Source organism: Heloderma suspectum, chromosome 3 (assembly GCF_057233095.1).
Source record: "Heloderma suspectum isolate Gila_16-S chromosome 3, 16-S_ref, whole genome shotgun sequence".
Lineage (NCBI taxonomy): Eukaryota > Metazoa > Chordata > Lepidosauria > Squamata > Helodermatidae > Heloderma > Heloderma suspectum.
In genome coordinates, this window is record NC_139460.1 from 157,952,226 (window position 1) to 157,976,416 (window position 24,191).

At 43.7% G+C, this 24,191-nt stretch overlaps 2 protein-coding genes across 9 annotated transcripts in view; one reads left to right on the forward strand and one right to left on the reverse strand.

The window, feature by feature from the left end:
• DIS3 (DIS3 exosome endoribonuclease and 3'-5' exoribonuclease) overlaps window positions 1–5,771 on the forward strand; it is a 29,470-nt gene extending 23,699 nt beyond the window's left edge. For 2 of the 3 annotated variants that reach the window (XM_084844843.1, XM_084844841.1), the window contains exons 19-21: window positions 780–938; window positions 1,815–1,937; window positions 3,549–5,771. In XM_084844843.1, coding sequence (XP_084700969.1) covers window positions 780–938; window positions 1,815–1,937; window positions 3,549–3,632 — 366 coding nt within the window. In that variant the 3' untranslated portion in view covers window positions 3,633–5,771. Of the gene's footprint in view, window positions 1–774; window positions 939–1,814; window positions 1,938–3,548 lie in introns of all 3 variants that reach the window. The other variant, XM_084844842.1, reaches the window with a different exon arrangement.
• An 890-nt stretch (window positions 5,772–6,661) lies between these two features.
• Window positions 6,662–23,720, reverse strand: BORA (BORA aurora kinase A activator). Of its 6 annotated transcripts, none has more exons than XM_084844853.1 (13): window positions 23,482–23,720; window positions 21,505–21,675; window positions 20,515–20,621; window positions 20,289–20,334; window positions 19,238–19,319; window positions 16,764–16,829; window positions 15,163–15,219; window positions 13,623–13,846; window positions 12,233–12,386; window positions 9,890–10,461; window positions 8,264–8,395; window positions 7,472–7,601; window positions 6,662–6,802 (listed from the first exon to the last, which is right to left on the reverse strand). In XM_084844853.1, the coding sequence occupies exons 2-12, from the start codon at window positions 21,658–21,660 to the stop codon at window positions 7,512–7,514; spliced, it is 1,686 nt and encodes a 561-aa protein (XP_084700979.1). In that variant the 5' UTR covers window positions 21,661–21,675; window positions 23,482–23,720; the 3' UTR covers window positions 6,662–6,802; window positions 7,472–7,511. The 6 variants fall into 6 exon arrangements, with proteins under 6 accessions (XP_084700979.1, XP_084700977.1, XP_084700975.1 ...); XM_084844851.1 differs by having other exon boundaries at window positions 6,663–6,802; window positions 23,640–23,720; XM_084844852.1 differs by having other exon boundaries at window positions 6,668–7,151; window positions 23,640–23,720.
• Window positions 23,721–24,191: the final 471 nt, after the last annotated feature.

Below are 24,191 nucleotides of genomic sequence, written 5' to 3' on the forward strand. Positions count from 1 at the left end.
CTTAAAGGAAGCGTAAATCCTCTTTTTCTTTGAAAAGCTCACAACAGCTTATGTGGGGTTCCCAGTAGTCTCCCAGGCAGGCATGATCAGGTCCATACCTAGTTAGCTTCAACAGTGGGCCAGCAGTCAGGTGCTGCCATACCAATCACTTGAAATACCGTATTCACTCTCTTGTTTTGAAAGGGTATTATTCATAATAAGTATGATTGGATAGTGAACAAACAGGAAACTCAGAGTTTAGTGTCTACTATTCGTCCTATTAATCACATTTACTTATTGAATCTCTAGAATGTTGGGGAAACTGTGTGTGTGTTTTAAAGAATTAAGGACATGGTCCAGCCCAAGTTAAGTACTTTTCTCTTGATTTTAATAGAGAGAGAGAGTTAAGCATGTGTTTAACTTTGCATTGATATCATTCAAACTGAAATTGTCTTAACTTTGGGTAGGCTATACTGTAGGTTTTCCAGTGCCAGCACTATTCTGTCATTCGCCAGAGAAAGATGGAGGTCACACACATCCCTCTTCCCAGCAAGGAGACCACCATTTTGGGATATTTTCCTGTTTAATATAAAATTCTTACGCATTTGTATAAGCCACTCAAAGCTTTTGGAACTGTATGGGATTTTTTTTTTAAAGAATAAGAGGTTTCTTTTATGTTGCCTCTACTGTAGGAAAATGTGATATATCTTAGTAATGTACACTTTGTATGAGGAAGCTTCTTTCCTTTTAGACCGTCAGTGATCATTTTAACATGGCTTTATTTCCCTCCCGCACCTCAGTTGTTTTTCAAAAGCAAGGGTGTGGTGAATGAAGAGGCATATATTCTGTTTGTAAGAAAGAACGCAATTGTGGTTCTGATTCCCAAATATGGCTTAGAGGGTACTGTCTTCTTTGAAGAGAAGGATAAACCGAAGCCAGCACTTCTGTTCAATGATGAGGTAAAACGTCTTCATTTTTGGATGGGATCTCTTTAGTTTGGAAATCACACTATTTCTAGTGCCATCTGTACAAAATGTGTCTTGCAAGGTTTGCTGTTGTAGGTTTTTTTCTTTTTTCATGAAAATCCTTATGTATTTTTGTGCATATTTTCCCAAACATCCGCATCAGTTGTGCACATCTTTGAAATATGTACGTTCTTCTCCCACTGATTGAACCGTATTTGTGTGCATTTTTCAAAAGTGTGCCTTTTTTCATGTGCGTTTTTCAAATGTATGCGTGCTGCTGAAAACATTTTTGGGGGTCCATGAAGTATGTTGCAAGCTCAGAAATGTATGGACTTCAACTGTAGATTGTGTCCCAGTCTATATTCCCTCCAGAAAGTGTGAACTGGGTAAATCCTCATTAAAAACTGAAACAAATTTCTCATACATCCCTAATTATGTGAAAGCAAAATTGAGAGGCAGGCTTTGGGAAGAACTCCCCGTCACCAAGCTGTATTTCAGGGAGAATTTGGGGAATTCCCCACATTTAAAACAATTTTGTAAGTTGAGGATGAGATTGCTTCACAAGGGAAACTGATTTCAGATGTGTGCAGCTTAATGGGTAAGCTGTCTGAAGGGAGACTAGCCACATCTGGTGGTGGATGTGCAGTTGAAATGTGTATGTCTCTCTGGATAGCAGTCCAAATCTCTACATAAATCAAGTGTCTTCTACACAACTGGTATTTTCTTTAGGATTTGGTATACTTGGTCTGTTTCCTGAAAGTCAAAACATGACTCTTAAATGGAAGAAATACTTAATGTAAATTGGGAAAATATATACTACAATTAAGCAGTACTGCCTTAAATTGGAAAAATATGGTGCTTATTTTATAGATTCCCTGTCTTACTGTGGAAGGCACAACATTTTATACATTTGACAAGGTTAAAGTGAACATCATGTTAGATGCTTCCAACATCCAACACCAGAAAATCCGTATGGCCCTGGTAGAGCCCAAGGTAAGTAGCATATATCTGAAAGCAATACGGTAGCATGAAGAAGTCATGGTTTTGTAATGGTCATGTAATGATTTTAAGAAGATCCTAAAGAAAAGTTTGAAATAGGTGTGGAGATTCCTTCTTGGACAAAAATACCTAGGAATTTCTGGGGGACTAGCAACATTTCCTGAGCGTGCGGTACATGCCTAGCCATTTCTCCATGGTAGGGAAGGAGGCGTGAGCAGTTTTAATTTTGCAGAAGAACTCAATGAAAGATGAGATGAAGCAAGCTTCACCGTAATGTAATTCTGCTAATACTGCTTTTTGTAGATTAAAGGGTTCTAAAATAAAACATTTTCATTGGGAATCATTCCACCATATATAGGAAAACAACTTGTAATTTAACGTTTGGTGCAAATATTTGGCATTCCTACAGTGCCCATACTAACCTGGTTCGCACGTAACGACAGCCCAGAGTATGGGTTGAATTGTGGGTTGGCATTGAATCATGGGTTAACCACCCATAGGGTTAACCCGTATGGTTAACTATGGGTTGTTAACCACAAACAGCCCGGAGTTCACAATCCAACAACAAACTATGGGTTCTCTTGCTGGGTTGTTTGTGGCTAACAACCCATAATTAAACCATAGTGCAGGAGTTGCACGTAATGACAACCACAATGCAACAAGAACCCATACTCGGCCCATACTCTGGATTGTCGTTATGTGCGAACTAGGCCATTATGTTTTCCTGAAAGTTGAGCTGCTTTCTTCTCCGATTCCACTAGGGCCACCTCACACTGCCAGGATAAGATGAAGGGCATGTGCTGTGACTCCATGCAGTGTGCCCCAGTTTCTGGACAGGGTAGTATTGGCATGGTGGGAGCAACATAGGATACTTCCACATGGCCTTGGATTTTTCGCATTGTTTTGTCAATGTCAGAAGGAGCTGTGCTGCAGCAGTTCCCATACCACTTGCATAAAAATGAGGCTTAGGAGAAACGGGTGGTTCGGTATGATTTAAAGCCAACTGACTCTTACTCACTAACAAAACTCATAACGGAGAATGGAATATGTATAGAGGGAGGTCTTATATATTGGAACAATCCTTGGAAGAGGTAGTATGTCATTGCACCCCTACGTAGGATCTCTGGCAGTAAGGGCCAGGTGAGTTCACCCAATGTCTTGCTCACGCTACAGCAGAGCCCCTAAGCATAGAGCTTTGCTTCCTCCAGTATTCATTCCTATGAGAAAAAGTAAAGGGGTGTGCTTGTTGACAGCATTGAGTTATGGGTGAAAACTTGTTCCCAGTCCCCGGTGATTCCATTCACTAAAAATCAAACCAGTTCCTCTCTGCTTCACAGGTTCTATTTCTTGGTCCCTCTCCAGGGTGTGACAGAATGTTGGGAACTGGTTTTGGATGGATGGGTGTTCTTTTTAACAAGTACCAATAGCTTTTGTTCAGTGAACTGCAAATTATTCCGTAGCCCCCTTTTCTTGAGGCTCCTCAAAAAAGTCTTAATTTGGGGTTTTGAAATATGTATGTTTTAAAGTTAATTGATAAACTTTCTTTCTTAATCTGACAGACATACCTTTTCAGAAGTTGTAAGTAATTTTTTTCTTCTGTGTCAGGTGCTGGGCGGCAGTGATCCATGCCAGGCCACACAACTTAGTAACAATGAACCAGAGAAAAAGAAGAAGAAACTGGGAGAATAGGCTTCATTTTAGCAGCGAATACATTGTTCAAATATGAAATAAATTGTCTGAGACAAATATGACATTTTATACAGTTTTAGAGAACTTTTAAAGAAATTTGTTAAATGTGATTTGTATCTCTGTTTAAACATTCTCCTGATATAATTTTAAAATACTGTTCATGTATAAGTGCAAGGAAAATGGCATTGGTGCTACTGCTATGACTGCAGTAGGTCAGACCAATGAAAGTAACTAAAATGATTCATATAGAGCAAAAGTATAAAAGTGAAAGGGCTTTTTGCTTGTGGTCCAAGCTCAAGTAGGAGTAGTATTTATGCTAAAGAAATCATGTTCCAGGGAATATCATGCTGTAGCCAAAGAGGCGGTCTCATGTTAAGCTGGAGTAAAGAGTGAGACTTCATCAGTTGTCCACGTGTTAAGCATTACTTCTGCATTATACAAATGTTGGTATTTTCTTTGGAACATTTACAGATCAGTGTATATCAGGGTCCCAAACCTTTTTGGATCCCTTCACATATTTGCAATTGTTAAACACTGTGTCCTTTATCACATTACTGCATGTGGTCTGATCTAGTAAATAAAAAACGAAGCCCCTTGATTTTGCATATTTATACAGGATCTCTCTCACACACACACACTCCATCAAAATAAAGCTTACATTAGTGTCTATGGACTGTGCAGTAAAAATAACATCCCACACCATCATGGCACAAAAAGATATGCATTCTCATGGATCGTCATGATTTTTTACACAGGATACCAACAGAACCACCATCAAACCATGACACACATCCGTGGACATGGCTGTCCTTGATGGGGTGGGGGGAACCTTTGTAAAAATCATGAGGATCTGTGCTTTGGGTCCATGTCCTTGTGCCATGGTGGTTCTGGTAACTGCGTAAGTTAATCCATGCAGTCAGATGTGATTTGGGGGACTCCTCATAAAAATATAGCAAGTTCAAGGGGAACCATTTAGCTGGATCTAATATTTACCTGCCTGCCTTCTCTCTCTGCGTTCCCCCTGCACCATCTCTGGTTGCTCTGTTCGCCCCAGCCCTCAGGCCACTCCACTTCCCTCTGCCCCTCCATGGCTCTACTTTCCTTCCCCCTGGACTGTAATCTCAACCTTGAAAAGTACTTACAGAGTGGAAATGCAAGCAGTGCTTTCCCCATTTTTCAGTTCTATGTTCATTTCAATGCTGATTGTGCCGCCTTCCCAACCTCATGTGAGAGGTCTTCATGGACGCAATGTTGGGGACATCAGTCATACATTCTTAAGTTTACTTTTGTATTCTAGGTGCAATATATATTGTAATGCACTAACAGGCTACCATGGTGGTGCTGAAACTTATTCCAGTGATTGGATAAGCTATCCTAATGAAACGGGGTGGGATGGGGAGAAGTATAATTTAGTCAGAACACACAGAAGGGCTTAAGTTGGAAAACGTGACAGGGCTGTATGACTTTAGCCTGCAGGCGAGTGCCGCACATCATGAATGGAGAAGCAATCAAAGAACACTCCTTGTATGTACAAATAAGTATGTTAGGGAGAATGCTGGCCTAGAACAGGCAAAATCTGGAATGTGTGCCAATGTCTAACTGCTATCAAGTACTAGTAAAAGTGTTTAAAATTTGACTAGTTCATTCTCTGGCAGACAGGACAGTAAATGAGAAGAACCAAATTTTGACCCAGGAAATATCAGAACCTTTAGGATCAAGCATTTTGGAGCTATGAGTTGTTCAGAATTGTTATACTGAATTACTGTAAGGTGTTGCATAGTGCTGCCCTTGAGGAGGACTTGGAAGCCTCAGCTAGTGCAGAATGTGGTAGCCAGAAAAGTAATGGGTACCACTAGGTGGAATCACATTACACCAGTCTTCCCCAGCCTAGTGTCCTCTAGCTGTAGTGGACTCCTGACTCCCAGAATCTGGGACGTGTAGTCCAACACATTGACTTGAGATGCAAATATCGGGAGAGTGCCTCCAGAGCATCAGGGGAGGTTCCTACTCGTGTGTGTGTGTGTGTGTGTGTGTGCGCAAAAGCTATCCCACCCTTCTGTTGCTTTTGCACTATTCATGATGGCTAACAAAACCAATAGCATTCTAAAAACGAAAATGAGTAATAAAAGTAGATGCAGCAAATAAAACAGGCATTGGATAAAATTTATGCATTCGCTAAAACACCGACTCAAGTGAGGTTTTTGCCATGAAGTGAAACACTGTAAGAGAAAAGCCTTCCATGGCAGAATTCCACCATTTAGGTGTGGCCGCAGAGGTCTTTTCTCTCAGCCCCATCAACTGTACTTCTGCCATAATTGGGACACAGAGAAAGGCCTCCCCATCAGACCTTAGGGTGGAGGCATGCTCGTATGGGAAGAGGCAGTCCCTAACGTACCCTGCTGGACCTAAACCATTTATGACTTTAAAGGTCATCACCAACACTTCGAGTTGTGCCTGGAAACAAATTAGGAACTAGTGCAGTCCTTGTAGAACAGGTGTAATAGGACCCCTGTAAGCTAGTACACACCAGCATTCTCACTGCTGCATTCTGGACCTTTTGCAGTTTCTGAAGACTGCAACCCTCACCATTGGCTATGCAGGCCAGGGCTGATGAATGTTGCAATCCAATAACATCTAGAGGATCACACATTTGTCACTCTTATAAAATGGGCTTACAAAGTGACATAATTAGCCATCTACAAATTATCTCATTCGCCAGGTGTCTGCATGCAGAAACTGCAGACGTGGATGAAGATTGCAGGGGGAGGACTAGGAGTTCACCTTGCCTTGTAGAAACTAGAGGGTCTTTCTGAACCTCCTATCCTCATAATTAGTAGGGGCAGGAGAGAGTGACCTTGCTGTCAACTTTCTAAAGTCTGATCAATTCCTCTGTGTTTTGAAAGTATTAAAGGACTCGAGATCCAACTTACCCTGATATATTTTGGAAGAATTTACTAAACATTTTAACAAAATAGATCATCATATCCTGCCACTTTCTAAGCTGAGTCACTGCACAGAAAGACAACTTTCAGCCTAGGTGTGAGAAGTCTTTATTATGTTGATCAATATTATTTCACTCCGACATTTAAAAAAAATGGCACAGGAGCATTGTGCATTAGATGTACACTAATGAATTTAAAGGTAGGGTGCTTTCCAAATTCCTGTGGTAGCTGTAAATAGAAAACAGCATTTATTTTAAGAACTCCATATTCCCATGTTTGTAATAAAAATGTTTCTTTAAAAAAAGGGAAGCAGAATTACTGTATTAAAAACAATGCACTGTAGCACAGTGGATATGCTTGTTTGCATGATCTTCTGACGAGATTTCAAAGAATACACGCTGTTGTCTACAAGTACTATTTATTTTCATAGAAAACAAGATAAGCACATTGTTGCTATCTGTGCTGTGTGAGCTTTACTGCACCGTTGTTCTATGCTCGTGACGCCCAGTTCAGATGAACAGCAGCCCTTGTGTGTGCTTTGGAAGAACTGAGAGCCTACTCGGGGCTAATGGTATTTCTGTAAATGTAAAAATTGGGAGAAATCAATCTGCTTGGAGGCTGTTTGTGCAGCCACCATGATCTGCCCAATTACGGCAGCCCTTTGTTGTGCAAATTCTAGTGGCCATGTGAACAAAGAAGCATAATTCTTGCAAACAGCATCTCTACCCAAGAACCCACAGGGCTACGTGCTCCCCACATACCAAGCGGCTACTGTTAGATTATTGATCAGGCCTTAGCTTCTCAGAAGACAGTAGTTTTCCCACTCTATTTGTTTAACAACAACCTTTCTGATGGAGGTGGGAAGCAAGTCAGTCATACGTTTTTCAAGAATACCACCTCAGGTCCACTGTGAAGTCTCTCTGCACATATACAGGGATCATTTTGACAAAGGCATTTCTAGAAGGTGGCTGCTGGATTGACCAACAAGTTCGTTTTCAGTCCGATATCGAGGAATGGCTTTTCCATGCTAAAGGAGAGCAAAAGAGAAACACGTACAATTACACTAAATTAGATAGCTATTAGAAACAACAATGAGCTTGCTCTCCGTAAAACTTCAGCAGCAGCCCTGTCCACCCCCTTTCATTAAGTCCCATCAAATCAGCTTACAGCAACTATTTCCCCAAGGCAGTAGCCCCTTTTTGCTGCCTAAAGCCTCGTGGGGATGGAAGGACTTAAAAGGACCAAGCCCATTTTAAAGTCATAGCATGTGAAAAGGCACCAGGCCACAAAAATTAGATTAATAGCTTTTTGTATTTTTGATTAAAATGGGCATGGGGCAGGGAAGCAGAGAGGAATTATACATCTGTATTGATTGACTGTAAAACTATGATAGGAAGAATGAACTGATAACAGTTAATGAAATTACAGTCTTAGGCTGCAATGCTTTGCTCACTTATTTCGTAGCAAATCCCATTGTACTTCAGTGGACCTACTTCTGAGCACATAAACAGAGGATTGTGCTGCTGTTCTGCCACCCTTCTGGCTTCAAAGGTTTCAACAGGCCCTGCCCACACACTTTCAAGCATGTCCTTGCAGCAATAACAGCTAGAAACTTTTTTTTTAGTGGAAATTCTCAGAACACAATGCTGCACCCAATACCAATTGCTTGATTTCGGACGCAAACCTTACCTTTGCTTTGAAAACATGAAATTTGTTCTGAGTTTCATAAACATGTGTATCATTCTCTTTGCAACTGGTCTCAACTCCAACTGTATCCATAAGACTGCTAGTACACGTCTGGGTGTTGTAACCACTATCCACCTAGCAAAAAGACATCATGGGGCAAGAGACATGATAATGCGACATCCTAACACACAGGGAGAAGTGGAAGAAACAGCAGCCTGCAAACAAGAACCCAGCAAAAGCTTCTCCCTGATAAATGGTTATGGATAACCAGATGGCTTGGAAGAGAAGCTCAAGGGGAGGAAAGCTTGCTTCCTCCATCTCAATAACATGAGCTGTAGCAAAACCTCTGACGATAGATACATGGTGTGTTCCAGTCCTAGGAGAAACATTCTTAGCAGAGAAGTCTCCCTCGATCCTTTTGCCCAAACTCAAGGAGACAAAAACAGAGGATCACTGATTATAGCCAAAGTTAGTGAGACATTTCACTACTGTTTCAACTAATATGGCTCTGGAATGGAATACTTCAGGGTTTTAAAGAAATACTTTTGGCTACAACAGAGGGAGAGATGTGGTAGCAGGGCCCACTTCGTTGGTTCAGCTGAGAGACCAGCTGCCATTTTGTCCCTCACTTCCCTGAACTATTTCCATTCGAGATGGTCATTACGAGATCTACTATGTGACTTTTAAGAACTGGTGCCTACATTTGTTTTCCTCTGCCGTCCCCATCCCTTCTTTTCTTCCCTTTTATGTCATGTTTTCTAGAATGTAAAGCACACAGGTAGGGACTGTCATGTCTTTAATCTGTACACCACATACCATCTATAAAGTATCTAAAATATACTAACAAATCTTGTCTGAGTGACCGGGGCAAGAAAAAAAACTTCAAGCAACCACAAGGCTGGCTAAAAAATGTAGAAGATCCTACAACCATTTGGAAAATAGCTGGGCTCTAGCAAGTCTCCAAGGGGGAGTGCAGATTACTTTGCAAGATCAGACCAAGGCCCATGTAGTCCAGCACAGTATTTCCAGCGGCAACCAGCCAGATGCCCCCAAGACATCCACAAGCAGAGAATGGAAATAATGGTCTTTCCCCTCTGGAGTTCCCATTTAGCTGTAGCATAAAAAAATTGCTGCCAGTATACCTACAGGACTTCCTCAGTCATGCGGCAGCCAGGGCTGACAGAATCGGACTTCCCAGCTCCCTCCTGCTCATGGCAGCCCCTCCAGCCCACCAAAAATGCTACACAGAGGATTGAGGACCCTGCTGAATAGGGTAGGCTGTGGTGCAGGGGGCTGAGGGGGATCTCCCCTCATCAGGCAGAGTCACCTTCTGAGAGCAGATGAACTTTGGTCCGATCCAGAGAAGTCATTCTCATCCCCTGCACCCCACCCCGAGACTTCAGCAAATAGTAGAGCTATTTTCTAGATGTGCTGTAGGGCTGCCATGGGGAAGAAGGGTGCAGGGAGGTCAGCTTTCGTCAACTCCATTGTACGCGCCTAAACCTGGAACCAACTCACGATCTCCAGGTGCCAAGTTCAACATAGCACCAATGGGAGATAAAGTATGAAGAGGCAGCTCCTAGGTATGCAGGACTCAGAATGCTTCGGGCTGCACACCACCAGCCTTACCTGGAGGCTGCTGGTCTCACAGGGACTGGCACTGCTTTCAGCCAGAGGCGACATGCAGATGCAAGAGCCTTCGAGATTCAAGCCAGCCACTGGCGCACGGCCATTTTCGGCGGCTCCCTTGACTGAGTTCTCATCCAACATCTCCTCCGGATCCACCATATCTACCGTATGGTTTTCCTTGAAACTCTCAAGCAACGTCAGCCCCTGTTGGTTGGCTTGGGAATGGTCCGGTGAAATGGACACCGTGGCAACCACCAAATGGGTACCGGGCACAAAGGCGTCCCCACTCAGTTGGTGCAGATTGATAGTCGCCTCTGCCGGCAAGGGCATTTCTGCAGGCAAAGCCTTTGCTCCCTCCTGCTGCTCCTCATGGAAACCTTCAGGCATAGAGGGTAGACGGACAAGGGGGGTCTGACACAGCGTGGCTCCCCTGCATGCCACCAGTCTCACAGGAGAACGATTTTTCAATGGAGAACATTCTGCATAAGAACTCCTGGGACCAGCAGGAGCAGGCCGGCATGCGCTCGAAACAGAAGGAATGTCTGGAGAGCGAAAGGTGAACTGTCTTTGGTCTGCATTTGTCAGGGGAAAAAAGAGAAAACAAAACACACATATGCACAGAATAAGTCAAGCCACTCCCCAAGAGTGCCAAAATGTTTGGTGCTTTTCTTAAAGGAGGCTGCACAAACATGAGTCATGTAATTATTCTGGGATGTAAAACACAACATAAAAAATGACCTTATTGTTGATTTTAGGCTTGTTAGGTTAGCAAATATCATATATAGTCCCAAAAGGGCCTTTCTGACACTCAGGGAATAAAGATGTGAAGAGATGTGAAGGCCCAGAAAAAAATATTTTTCCACTCCAGAGATGTTTTTTGTTTTTCTCTGAGAAGTCTGGAATATGAAATATTTTCTTTTAGAATCAGAGGCCTGTCAAGAAGAAAAACAAAACAAAAGGAGGATGGAAAGGAGAAAATCACCTCCGTCGCTCTTCCTGCCCTGCTGGCAGCAGCCTGGCAGGGCATTGGATGTTTAAAAGCCTCCGAATTCAGAGGCTTCCTTCTAAAAGTAGTGCAACCATAGGATTGTGCCCTAAAGTTACAGAGTGACCTTAGATCTATAAAGGGCACTAAAAAAAGTGTTGCCTATTTTTCCATTTTTTCCCAAAAATTTCCAGGGTTTTTTCCTGGAAAAAAAAACTTGGTAAAAGCTCATTTTTCTCCCACGGCTTCAAATAGTAGGGTTGGAAGGGGCCTACAAGACCATCAAGTCCAACCCCCTGCTCAATGCAGGAATCCAAGTCAGATCATCCCCGACAGATGGCTGTCCAGCTTCATCTTCAATGCCTCCAGTGTGGGAGAGCCTGGTACCTCCCTAGGTAATTGGTTCCATTGTCGCCTTGCTCTAACAGTCACGAAGTTTTTCCTGATGTTCAGCCGGAATCTGGCTTCCTGTAACTTGAGCCTATTATTCCGTGTCCTGCACTCTGGGATGATCAAGAAGAGATCCTGGCCTTCCTCTCTGTGACAACTTTTCAAGTACTTGAAGAGCGCTATCATATCTCCCCTCATACCTCTCTTCTCAAGGCTAAACATGCCCAGTTCTTTCAGTCTCTCTTCATAAGGCTTTATTTCCAGTCCCCTGATCATCTTTGTTGCCCTCCTCTGAACCCTCTCCAGCTTGTCTGCATCCTTCTTAAAGTGCGGTGCACAGAACTGGACACAGTTCTCCAGATGAGGCCTAACCAGTGCTGAGTAGAAGGGGATTTGGAAGCTATGCTTCTATTAATGCAGCCCAAAATAGCATTTGCCTTTTTTGCAGCCACATCACATTGTTGGCTCATATTCAGCTTGTGATCGACAACAATTCCAAGATCCTTCTCGCTTGTAGTGTGGTTGAGCCACGTATCCCCCATCTTGTAACTGTGTATTTGGTTTCTTTTTCCTAGATTTTTTCCTTAAAAAATCTCCAGAATTTTTAAACATTTTATTTATTTGAATTGTTGTTCTGAAAGTACAATCATCCTGAACCTTTCCCTCACTGTACAGTAAGAGTAATATCGTACATACTATATACATCAATCGTTAAGACAACATTTCCGGAAATTTTACATCTTGTGAACATGTATCTAACAGACCTACACTAGATAAGAAGTTCTGTCTCTGTCCTGATTCATAGATTAAGGGTGCAATCCCATGCAGATTTAGACAGAAAAAAGTCCTACAACTCCCAGCATTCACCAGCTAGCCATGCTGGCTGGGGAATGCTGGGAGTTTTAGGACTTTTCTTCTGTCTAAACATACACAGGACTGCACCCTAAATAGTGTAATCCAAGGCATACCTGATAGTGGCGTCTTCCTTATCTGAATACCAATTGGAGAAAAAGTTGGAGAAGCAATACTGGCAGGGTTTCTCTCTGGAAATGAAGGACTGGGTAGGCTACCCAGACTGTAAGTCCTTGCACCTCCCTGAATAGGGCTGGAGGAAAATTGGCCCTTTCAGCATAAAAGAAAAGGTCAAATTAGGGTTAAAAACAGAAGCTGCACACCTATGACGCATGCAAGTAACACAAGTGGAACAAACAATTCTGCAGAACAGCTCAGCCCATTCTTACAGCCAAGAACGGCCTCCTTCCATCACAAGTCTCTTCAGCATTAAGCACATTTCCTTGATTTAAATAAGGCCTCTAACATTAATTTATGCAGAACTTGAAGTGCTCAGAAGGAAGTACAGTAATATAATTTAACTGTATGAATTAAATACTAAAATGGCTTCACTGAGAAGGCTCAGCAGAAGGAAAAGGCAATGAATCACCAATATCAGGCGTTACAGAAAAACAATTTTGAGCATTTTTCAGTGACCGACATTTTTTGGTTAATGCTGCACTGCAAAAGCTTCGGTTAATGATAATTTGCACTCACAAATTACATGCACTCTGTCACCAAAGGGAAGTACACAGCCCTAAAACACCACTGTTCCCAACTGTGTTGACAGATCGTGACTGAGCGATATCACAATGACTGCAGAGTGGGGACAAGACGCTGTGCAGCTCCTCTGGTCTCAATACATGTTGACCATACATATGAGCCGAAGCAGCTTCAGCAAGGCAGAAACTAAATCCCGCAATGGAAGGCAAGCATTTCATTTTCCTTCACCTCAGAATATAAATTTTTAAGCATCACCAACAGAACAACCCAATAGGTCACTAAAATGATGGTTACAAGTGGTGTTCTTCTACTTGAGTTAATAGCCAACATACTTCCCCCTAGAAATGGCTTGCTCCCCAGTGACTCACTTGAATACCAGCAGGGCCCAACCCAGGGCTCACTCAGTAGTGGCCCCCAGACCTTGGGAACTCCCTCCGCAGGAAGATACATACAGCTTCATCACAGTCGGCTTTAAACACACACACACACACACACACACCCCTTAAGAGACATTTATTCCAGTCTGCATTTGATGCTTGAAAATCAGTAGCTCCTGCGGGGGGGGGGGGGGGGGGTGCGCATGCGCACACACGTGTTTAATTGTAGTTTGTATGTTCATGTTCTCAGAATATTGTAAGCCGCTTTGGGAGAGCAGTGTGCCCTGAAAGGAGGGTTAAAAACCTTTTAAATAAATAAGTAAATAAACCTGTGCAACCAGATACATGTTTTCTAGGCACACTGCCACACTTAGAAGTATTCCGCTTTCATCAGCACACTCATATGTGCCCAGAGCAATCTCCTTACCGAGCTAGATGTATTTAGAGGACTTCGGCAGCGGACCGGCGAGATGTCTATCGAACACAGGATTCCGAGGGAAGCTGGGACATTGCGTGGGCTTTGAGGAGAAGGGGATAAGTTCTCAGAGGAGAGGCTTCCATTCTCATCTAAAAAAAGCTTTCTTCTCAGCGAGGAAGTACTCAGGCTTTCCTGAGACTGGTCGGCTAATTCATCAGCTTTACAATATTCACCTGAACAACAGCATATATAATCGGAGGCGTCAAGGGATCTGTTTTGCGTACATCCAAGTCAAGTTATCGTTATCATTTATATACCTTGCAGTAAACCAGGTATGCTAGGCTGAATGACATTTCGGAGAAGCTGTGAGGGGGCGGGTGTGCATTCCGCTGATGGGACGGCCAAAGGCAAAACGGGCGGCACCCAAACACCAGCATGTTGTATTTATGATTATGTATGTAATTGATGTATGTAATGTTGACCATATTTAACAATATCTCCAGTTTTAGTTTTACGATCTTAGTGCCAGCAACTAAGAGAGGCATTTTAACAGCTTAGAATGAAGAAAAAACTGCACAAAAGCCAGGAAACCACCAGACAATCCGTCATTAGGGAAAAGGGGGTGTGATCAACTGGACAGCCAGACTGGGACCCCCAGGGAGGCCAGATTTTATTTATTCATTTATTACATTTATATCCCGCCATTTTTCCTCCTTAAAGAACCCAAGGCGGCACACATAATCTTCCTCCTCTCCGTTGTATCCTCACAACAACAACCCTGTGAGGTGGGTTGGGCTGAGAGTCTTGTGACTGGCCCAAAGTCACCCAGTGAGTTTCCATGGCCGAGTGGGGACTAGAACCCGGATCTCCCATCTCCCAGTCCAACACTCTAGCCACTGCACCACATAGGGCCCCAGGCCTGATGTCCTGCACCCCTGTAGTAAACAAAGGCCTTTACCGAACCCAGTATCTGGTTTAGACCACTCTTTTCAAGCACCTAAGTTGTGCTGCAACCATGGCAGCTTCAGCTGCTTCAATCTCATTGACTTCTGTGTTGCTGTATAGACCAGCCTTTCCCCACCTGGTGTGCTCCAGAGGTGTTGAACTGCAACTCCCATCATTCCCAGCCAGTACGGATAGTCATACTGGCTGAGAATGATGGGAGTTGCAGTCCAACCCATCTGGAGAGTAGCAGATGGGGAAAGGCTGGTCTAGACAGACGAGAATCTGCATAGGTAGAGGAGAGCTGGTGCGGTGTAGTTATCAGGAGTACAAGTTCAAATCACGCCTCAGTCATAAACTTACTATGTGGCCCTAGGCCATCTCTTGGCCTCAAAACCCTGTCTGCACTATGGGATAATACCAGCCTACCTTACAAGGCTGCTGTAAGGATCATGGAGATCAAGTATTGAAGTGTTTTGAGATGTTCAAAATGATATATAAACATTATTCTCATTAGGTCAGTATCTGTGTAAAATTCCATTCTTACCCTAGCCATTTGTACTGAGACTCACACCAGAGTAGATGGACATTTCTCAAAGTTACATACCTAGTATTTTTTCCATGTCAAAATCTACAGGTAAGGATAATACAGTCTGGCAAGCAGCTGAAAAGAATGAACAGATCAGGGCAAAGTCACTAGGATCGATGCAGGAAAAAAGCAATTACAGTACAGCACAGTAATGAAAAACAACTACGTTAGCATGTCACAATAAACCACGATCTATCATAACGGGAACAAGCCTAGCCAACCCTTGGGTTCACATGCACCCCTTCCTGGTTCCTGTTTCAGCAAGACTGTGCTAAGATTGGAAGCTTTTTGCTTCTATTTTTGATTAATCACAGTTTAGCATGTCATCCAAACCCTAAACTATGGTTAAATTTTACTATGGGTTGTTGAAACAAGCCATAACCCAAATTGAAACTGGCTTGTTTCAAATACACCTTAACAAAGATTAACCACAGTTTGTCAGGTTTGGACAAAACGACAAGCTGAAGTTAATCAAAAATAGAAACAAATGTTTCAGATCTTCTCCTTGTAACTGTACTGGAAAAGAAGTAGAGAGCACATGAACCAAAGGCTCAGCCAGGCTTCGCTTCCGTCATGATAAACCATGGTCTATCAGAGGAGTGAGCAACCTGTAGCCCTCCAGATGTTTTGGCCTACAACTCCCATTATCCCTCACATTAGCTATGTTGGCTAAGGCTGATGGAATTTGTAGACCAAAACATCTGGGGGGCCACAAGTTGCCCATCCTTGCTTTATCATGCTCAAATATAGCCAATGTGTAACCTACATTGACTGGGTTTTGCGACAACCTAGAGCAGCCTTCCCCAATGTGGTGACCTCCAGGTGTTTTGATTACATCTCCCATAATGATTTGTCATGCTGGCTGGGGCTGAAAGGAGTTGTAGGTCAAAACATCTGGAGGGCACTACGCTGGGGGAGGCTGACCTGGAATGAGTAAGTAGCTAGCCTCCCCCATCCCACTCGCTAAAAATTCTTCCTGCATTTAGAAAATTAGCCTCCCAGGGGAATTCTTCTCCCTAACATGTATGGGCAGCAGCATTCAAACTTGTAATGCCCCCCCCCCCCCCCCAACAATCCAGGAACAGCTTTACTGCATGATGAGCTGTTTATATACTAGGCTTTAGATAAGTGAAACTTACATAATAATGGTAAATATCCTAAAATTGGACAGCTTAAGAGATACATGATGCAGAATAATCAACAGGCATGTATATATTCTTCTTCTTTCAAATTCTCTGCCCCCTCCCAAAGAAACAAAGGTGGGGGATGCAACTTATTCAAGGATCACAGGAGGGAAGGCTACAGAGAAAGTCTGTAAGAACATGCCTATTTCCCCCCATTCCCTACTGCCTCCTGTTTCTCCCTCCATATGGGAGAGAGAACAAATACATTTCTGAAACAGTAATCAGCTGAACTGAGGGCTTCTTGGAATCCCACCAGTTTCATGGGAACCCACAAATGACTCTTAAGCCTTCATCAATTCCAGCCAGTGCACAAAATGTACACACTTCTGATTAGGCCCATAGGCCAGCATTTGGGAAATCTTTTCTCAGCTTACAATGAACGGAGAACCTATTCCACTGGGCACGTTTCCCTTTCACATCTTGTCTCATACAAACCATTACTTTTCCCAGGCTGCACGACTACTTCTCTGCCAACTGGCGAAGCATTATTGAGATCAATACCTGTAAGATAGTAAGTTTTCATATAAAAGCTGAAATAGTAATACAGAAGCTATAAAAAGAATTTAATATGCTTAGCAACACACACAAAGCTTCCCATTAGTACATAATTTCGGGAGTCAAGTTTGGATAGATAGTTCAAGTAAAAAAGTTAGCCAGATAGTAGCAGAAGCAAGAACCATAAAAAGTGTGGGGCGAGGACACTTTAAGAACGGGTTAGTAGTTACCTTGTCAGAGATGGGCCCCGTTTGCACGTAACAACCCAGAGTATGGGTTAAGTATGGATTGTTGTTGAATTGTGGGTCATGTGTGAACCCTGCACTATGGTTTAACCCTGGGTTGTTAACCCCAAACAACCCAAGAAAAGAACCCATGGTTTGTGGTTGGAATATGAACACTGGGTTGTTTGTGGTTAACAATCCAGAGTTAAGCCACAGTGCAAGTAACAACAACCCACGATTCAATGACAGCCATACTCAGGGTTGTCATTAGCTGAAAACCAGGTCATGATGTCACTTCCTTTATCTCTTACGCCCCCACGCCAATTTTGTAGTGGCATTGGCTTGATTTTAAGTTAAGCTCAGTATTCTCCATTTTGGTCTGTGGGTCTAAGTGCTGGAATTGAAGTCCTTCGGCTTCTGCCAAATACCCATATCCACACCTGACCTATCAGCACTGCAGTGCACTTTCTGTAACTTTGATGCCACTTCAGTAGAAATCAGGAGAGCCTCAAACTGTAGGCTTCCATTCATCATAACTTGCCAATGCCCCTATCTTCTGGAAATCTAGCAGGTTTCTTCTCTAAGGGCACCTCTATGCAACAAGTTATTTTCATAGAAATTGTCCCCAGCAAACACAGGGGGTTAGGAAAACCCCTTTTGAAAACCTCTAAAGTGTAAATGCTGCTCCTGCACAAGAATTCCTCCTGCTATCATTCTGAAATTGTACAGGTTACTTACTTAGCAGCACCTCTACAACATACATACATACATATATATATATATAAAAATAAGAGTTGCCCATGAAGCCACAGCAGGGGGCAGGGAAGGAGTGAAACTTTATCACCTAGCACAGAAAACCCTGAACATTGAGAAATGTTGCAGGTTTCTTTCTTATGACACATGCCATTTTCCTGCAGTGTGCCCAGCCCACGCCCCAAAGGAGGTTAAGTGAATCCCTTTTTGGAAACCCCCAGACTGAAGACACTACTCTTGTACAACCCCCCCTGTGGCTATTGTTCTGAAATCCATTCTCTCAGAGGAGGCTACTATGCCTGAGAATGGCAGACAATTATGTCAAAAAAGCCACCAAAAACATATAACACTTTATTTCCAATACTAGTCAAAGGTAGGAATGAAGCTTCAGATTTCCAACATGAGATTTGGACCTGCATTGAATTGGGAAGCCTCTGCAGTCTGAACATGCACAGGATTGCGCCCTCAGTCAAGTATTATCTGCTGGGGCAGGGATAAAGCAGTTTTAGTCCTGCATGGTTTATGTATTTTGTTAAAACCCCATAGTCCTGGACACATGTATAAAAGAGAGATCAACATGTGTATCATGGTTAACATCTGTTCTATAATAGTCCTTCAAGAGCAAAACTAGACACAACATTAACTGACATCAATGGAGGCTTTCCTCCCAATACAAATAGCAGTTTCAGGTGCGCTGCTGAAATTCATGAGGACAACATCAGGAACAGCAAGGGTTAATTTCTCCCTCCCCACTCGCTGCAGTCCTAACTATGGTCAGGGTCCCCCATGGCTCCTACACTTTTAAAAACATGCATATTCATCGAATTAAAGTCACGTCTAGGTTAGCCCCAAGTCTCTGAAAGGTTCCAAAGACCTGGGACCAGTCACTTTCTAACACCCCAATTTATCTCAGAGGGTGTTTGTGAAGACAAATATGGGTAACTCCTGTGTATGTCACCCTGAGTGCTTTGGAGCAGTACAAGTAGCCTAATTATTAGGCATATGAAGGCTTGGGGGAAAAAACGAGAAATTCAGAAAAAAAATTCCCCTCAATTTTCCAAAAATCCCTGGAAAAAAATGGGGGCAGGGAAAAATCTGTGTGTCCCCCCCCCCCCATTTCTGTTGTTTTTTCCTGGCCTTCGCATCTCTAATAGATATAGATCATCATCCATATGCAGCTTTTTAGGAAAACTGAGCCAAAGATACATAGGGCTCCATAGGTCAAAAAGAGAACCGTGAAGAATTACACCAGCATGTATTTATGATCAACTTGAAACATGGTCCACAGACCATTTTAGCTGGTGCACATTAAGTTGGTGTTTGGCTACACTGAAACTAACAAGACGAAAGCCGGCTAAATTTTTAAGTATGAAGACCAATGTGGTTTGTATTGGAAGTTTGAACCTTTCCAGTTCTGATATAAGATGGAGTACTTACATCGTGTTGAATTCAGCTGAGAAACCTGTTTGCCATTGTGATCAGTCCAAGGAGATGGAACAATGATGCTTTTGGTGAAGAACTAAAAGGAAAAAGTTTAAATATATATGTGAATCATGATATTGCAGCACTGCAGATGGTAATCAATTCACAATGCTATCTGATGCACATGTACTGAGAAGCACGTCCCACTGAATTCAGTGGGACTTAGCTCCAGCTAAATGTGCATACAACTGCAGCCTGACCGCAGTTATATGTGTTAAAAGGGCGGGGGGGGGGGGACACAGACATTGTTCCATACAAGACTAATGTAGGGCCTGACAGAAGCAAGTTTTTAATAGGGGCTAGCAACATTGATTTCCCCACCATCTCATTCCTGTGCCAGATGGGATATAGGCAAAGGGCTCCAATTCCCCCTTCTTTAGCGCATAAATAGCAACAAAGTCTCAACAGAGCCTTGCGCCTTTTTACAAATGTCTACACAGCACTGCCCACCATCACTACATGCTGTAATCAATACACCCATATCCCAAACACTGATCTAGACAAACAATTCATCGCATAGGCAAAGTCCTTCCTGGACTGTACCACTTCACAGTGCAGCTGGGAGCACTATGTGCTAGAAAGCTCCCTGACAACAGGAACAAAACACAACCCTATTTGCAGAAACCAGCTATGTCAGGAAGACTTCCCCAATGTGGTGCCCTCCAGATGCTTTGGATTACAACTTCCATCAGTCCCAGCCACCATGGCTGATGGGCATTGCAATCCAAAACATCTGGAGAGTACCATATTGAAGAAGGCTGAGCTATGCTTTCTACATGTAGGAAGTTTTTGTTTTAAAATAGGGGGAAGCATTCCTATCTCCGCCACGCACATACACATAAAAAAGCAGCAGCGTGAACTGAGGCATTTCTGGCACAGGTTTACTAAGAAACAAGCTTTGGCTGCTGAACGTGATATCTCAGGATCACACACTAAATACTAGTTACGATATATCCAGTGTAATGTTAAAACATTCAGTTCAGGAGGCCACAGTACTGATCATTACCTCTTCAATGGCTTTTTGTCTTTTTTCTTCCATCTCTTTATCTATTCTACGAAGTGTGAATAAAACACAAAGTGAAACAGTGTTCTTAGTTCATTGCATCTGACACAGATCAAGCAAAATAGGCCAGGTATACTGTTTAAAAGGTGCAACAGCCTAAAACAATAGGATCTTTACTTTGTTTTGGATCATCGGTTGTGTTTGCTGCATACAACAGAAGTCAACTGACCTGGCTTGGCTTAAATACAACGCTTGACGGCGTATGTCTTCAGAGTCTATTTCCACAGGATTTATTAAAGCAAGTTCATCTATAGACCATCTAAATTTTCCTGGTGTCTAGAGAGGGAAAGAGTACACAGTGACATATGGTGCAATTAGTTCCCTGTTTGATGAAGAGAAGCATGCATACATGCATACACCTAGCATTTTTAGTACAACAGATTCCTTCACAGTGATTTTCAGGTTACAGTGTGGTTTCTCAGAAGCTCAGTGGAGGTGCCCCAGTGAAGAACGGTAACAGTGGACAAGCGTCTACAACAGCTGGCTAAGCATTACTAATCATCTCCTGTAAGGCACAGATACAGGAAAACGGGTGTGTTCTAGAGCAGGGATAGGCAGGAGGCAGTTCTCCAGATGTTTGGGACCTCAACTCCCAGAAACCTCTGCCAGCATAGCCAATGGCCAGGAATGTTGGGAATTGAAAGTCCAAAACAACCTGAGATCTACTTTCTGCCCACCCCTGTTCTAGAGTGAGCTTTCAGTGGAGACACTAGACTACCACTGTCTAGTCTCCATCCTGGCTCAGGAGATATGGGGTTCATTTCTCCCAGTTCCTCGTATCCAGCCTTGGTGCTGGATACGATACAAGGTTGGTAAAATCAATATCTGTCTTCCATGATCTAGTAGCGGAGGAGCAAACTGATATGGGAGGTTTCAAATTTTGGAGATTTGATTGGATGAGGTGGGAAGGCTTGTACCAGCCCACCAAAGATCACTCAGTCCACCATCAGCCTTGAATCAGAGGTCAGGGAACTGGAGTTCAGAAGTGGACTTTACTTGGAAAGTCTTTGCAAGATGTGAACCATATCCAAAGTGAAGGAACATTTTCTATTGGGACTTGGGAAATCTTACATGCCATTCTGAACATTTTGGAAAAAACACACATTTGCATGAGCTAATGGAATGTATACAATAATAGATGGCAAATCATATGTCTTACCACTGAAGATTTTGTGGATTTAAAAACTGTTGGACTTGACACAATCTGCTCCTGTAGATGGCTATAATCACTTGGACTTTCAAAGGGATTTTGGACTGCGAGCCGTCTAGGTGTTCCTGGAGTTATCTGCATCTTAACATCTTTTGTATCATTCATAACAGTTAACTGTACCTAGAAAGTAAACAAGGAAGTTATTTCCCTTAGACGTCTTTAAGGCGCCACAGAGATTAAGCACAACGGCCATCGAACTCCTGCCCACTGGGAATACTTTGCACATTAACTGGTCTGTTGTGGAAAACATGTGCACCTGCCATGGATACCCCCTGCAAACTTGAGAAGATCTGGAGACACATTCTAGGAGGCCCACACAGTTGGTCCTGGATACCAGTACCTTGAACTGGTTGAACAGACAGCACATCCTGACACCCACCTAAGTTGGGCTGTCATCTTTTCTTACCAGCCCCTGCTCCTGTGGTACAAAGAAAAAGAACTTCACCTACTTAGTTCTATGTGCCATTTTGCTATTTAAAGGCACAAGAGCAAGGCTAAGGGAGGAACATGGCAACCCTGCACCCCAAGATCTCTTGACACTATGCATCACAGGTATTGGCAGAAAAGCTGTCTTGCAAGGAATGTTATCTACAATCTCTGATCTCGTTAAGGAACCCCATGACTCCACAGAACTGTTTGAAACCCACTGCACTCTTTACACTGGGGAAGGAGCCTTTTGCTATTAGCCATTCCTCAAAGCTTGAAAAGGGATTCAATGGGTTGTTAACAGGTCACCTCCATACACACCCTACAAGGCACTACCATTCCTACATGCCATTCTACAGGGGATTCGACAAAGACTCAGTTATAGCATGATCCTGCACATGGATGCTAAGAAGGAAACTCACCTACTCCAGTGGAACTTTTGTAGTTAAAGCTAGTGCGCCAGCTGCGCCCGTTCCTTGAGATGTTTGACTTGGCCACAGTGACACATGCCTTAGTTACATCCCGTTTGGATTACTGTAACGCACTCTACGTGGGGCTACCTCAGAAGAATGTTTGGAAACTTCAGCTGGTTCAAAGAGCTGCAGCCAGACTGCTGACTGGGGCTGGTTACAAGGAGCATACAACTCCCGTGCTAAAACAGCTTCACTGGCTCCCAGTCTGTTTCCGGGCACAATTCAAAGTGCTGGTTATGTCCTATAATGCCCTATACAGTTCGGGTCCAGCTTATCCGAAAGGCCGTATTCTCCCCTATGAGCCTACTCGTGCCCTGAGATCTTCAGGGGAAGCCCTTCTCGCCATCCCGCCATCATCACAGGCATGCCTGGTGGGAACGCGGGAGAGGGCCTTCTCGGTGGTTGCCCCAAGGCTCTGGAACTCCCTTCCCAGGAAGGCATGAGTGGCACCCTCCTTGATATGTTTTCGTAGGCGTGCAAAAACTTTTTTGTTCCAGCAGGCCTTTGGGGATAACTAGTCTGGACCTGTGAAAATGCAAGGCATGGATACCATTTTTGTTGTTCTGATTGTCTTTTAATGTTCTAATATTTTTACAATTTTAATATTGATGATTTAGTTATATTTTAACTTTTGTACAGTTGTATTTATATTTCTATTTATAGGTTTTAATTTTATTTTAAATAAATAAATAAAATAAACTTTCGCCCAAGTTAAGCATGAGCGAGCGGGACTGCAGCCTTTCGCTCCTACTGGCAGCAACAACCTTAACATCTGATCCAACACCCGTCCCAAGTTTACACCACTGTATGGAGTGGGGTTTACTCCCAAGCAAGTGTAGATAGGATTACAGCCTTCCTACTAGTCCACTTCTTTCCCGCTAGTCCACATTGTTTGAGACTAAAAACGGCCATCCTAAAGAAAAGCAGCACGGGCAGCCCCAATAGCTATACCCCCAAAAACGAATCTGTCGGGACCGCAGGGTCGCACGCGACACTGACGATGGTGAAGTTTGTTTCGAAAACCCACCTCAGTTCAAAACTAGCCTATTAAACAACAGCAGCCGTGGAGGGGGCCTCAGCCAGGAAGACAGCATAATAAAGAAATGCAGGCGCGCTGATCTCTCCACGTATACGCGCTGCTGAGCCAAACCCCCGACAGGAGGAAAAAGCCCCGGCACCGTCTACCTGCAGTCCCGGCGAGGACCTCCGCAGCCCGCCGCCCTCGCCCGCCTCTTCATCCAGACTCGCGCTCCTGCCGACACAGCCCCGTTCCTCGGGCTCTTTAACTCCTCTCCCTTCGCCGGCCAATCAACGCGAGCGACTGCCGCCCGGCGCGACCAATCAGGGCTCAGAGCGGGAGCTTTTTTATACACATTTGAACGATCCCCTGTTACCGACCGGTTCGTGGGAGCAAAAAGGAATTGGTAGCGACGGGAGATGCGGAGGGGCGGGGCTTCATTCAAAACAAACCGCGCCCCCATTGGTGAAACGGGCCCAGAAGGCGGAGCTTAGAGCGAGCCACGCGGCGGAGAGCGCCACGAATCAACGTCGCCGCGCTAGCTCGCGCGTGCGCCCCGCGCATTTTGGCCGAGCGCGGAGGAATCAGAGAGATCAGAGAAGCGTGGACGGAGCCCGCATTTCCGGTCCCGGATCGAAAGCCGCCATTGGCCACGATCCGCCGCGCGCCGTAGAGTTATAAAAAGCGCTACTGCGCAAGCCTGCACTGTGGGTGGATGG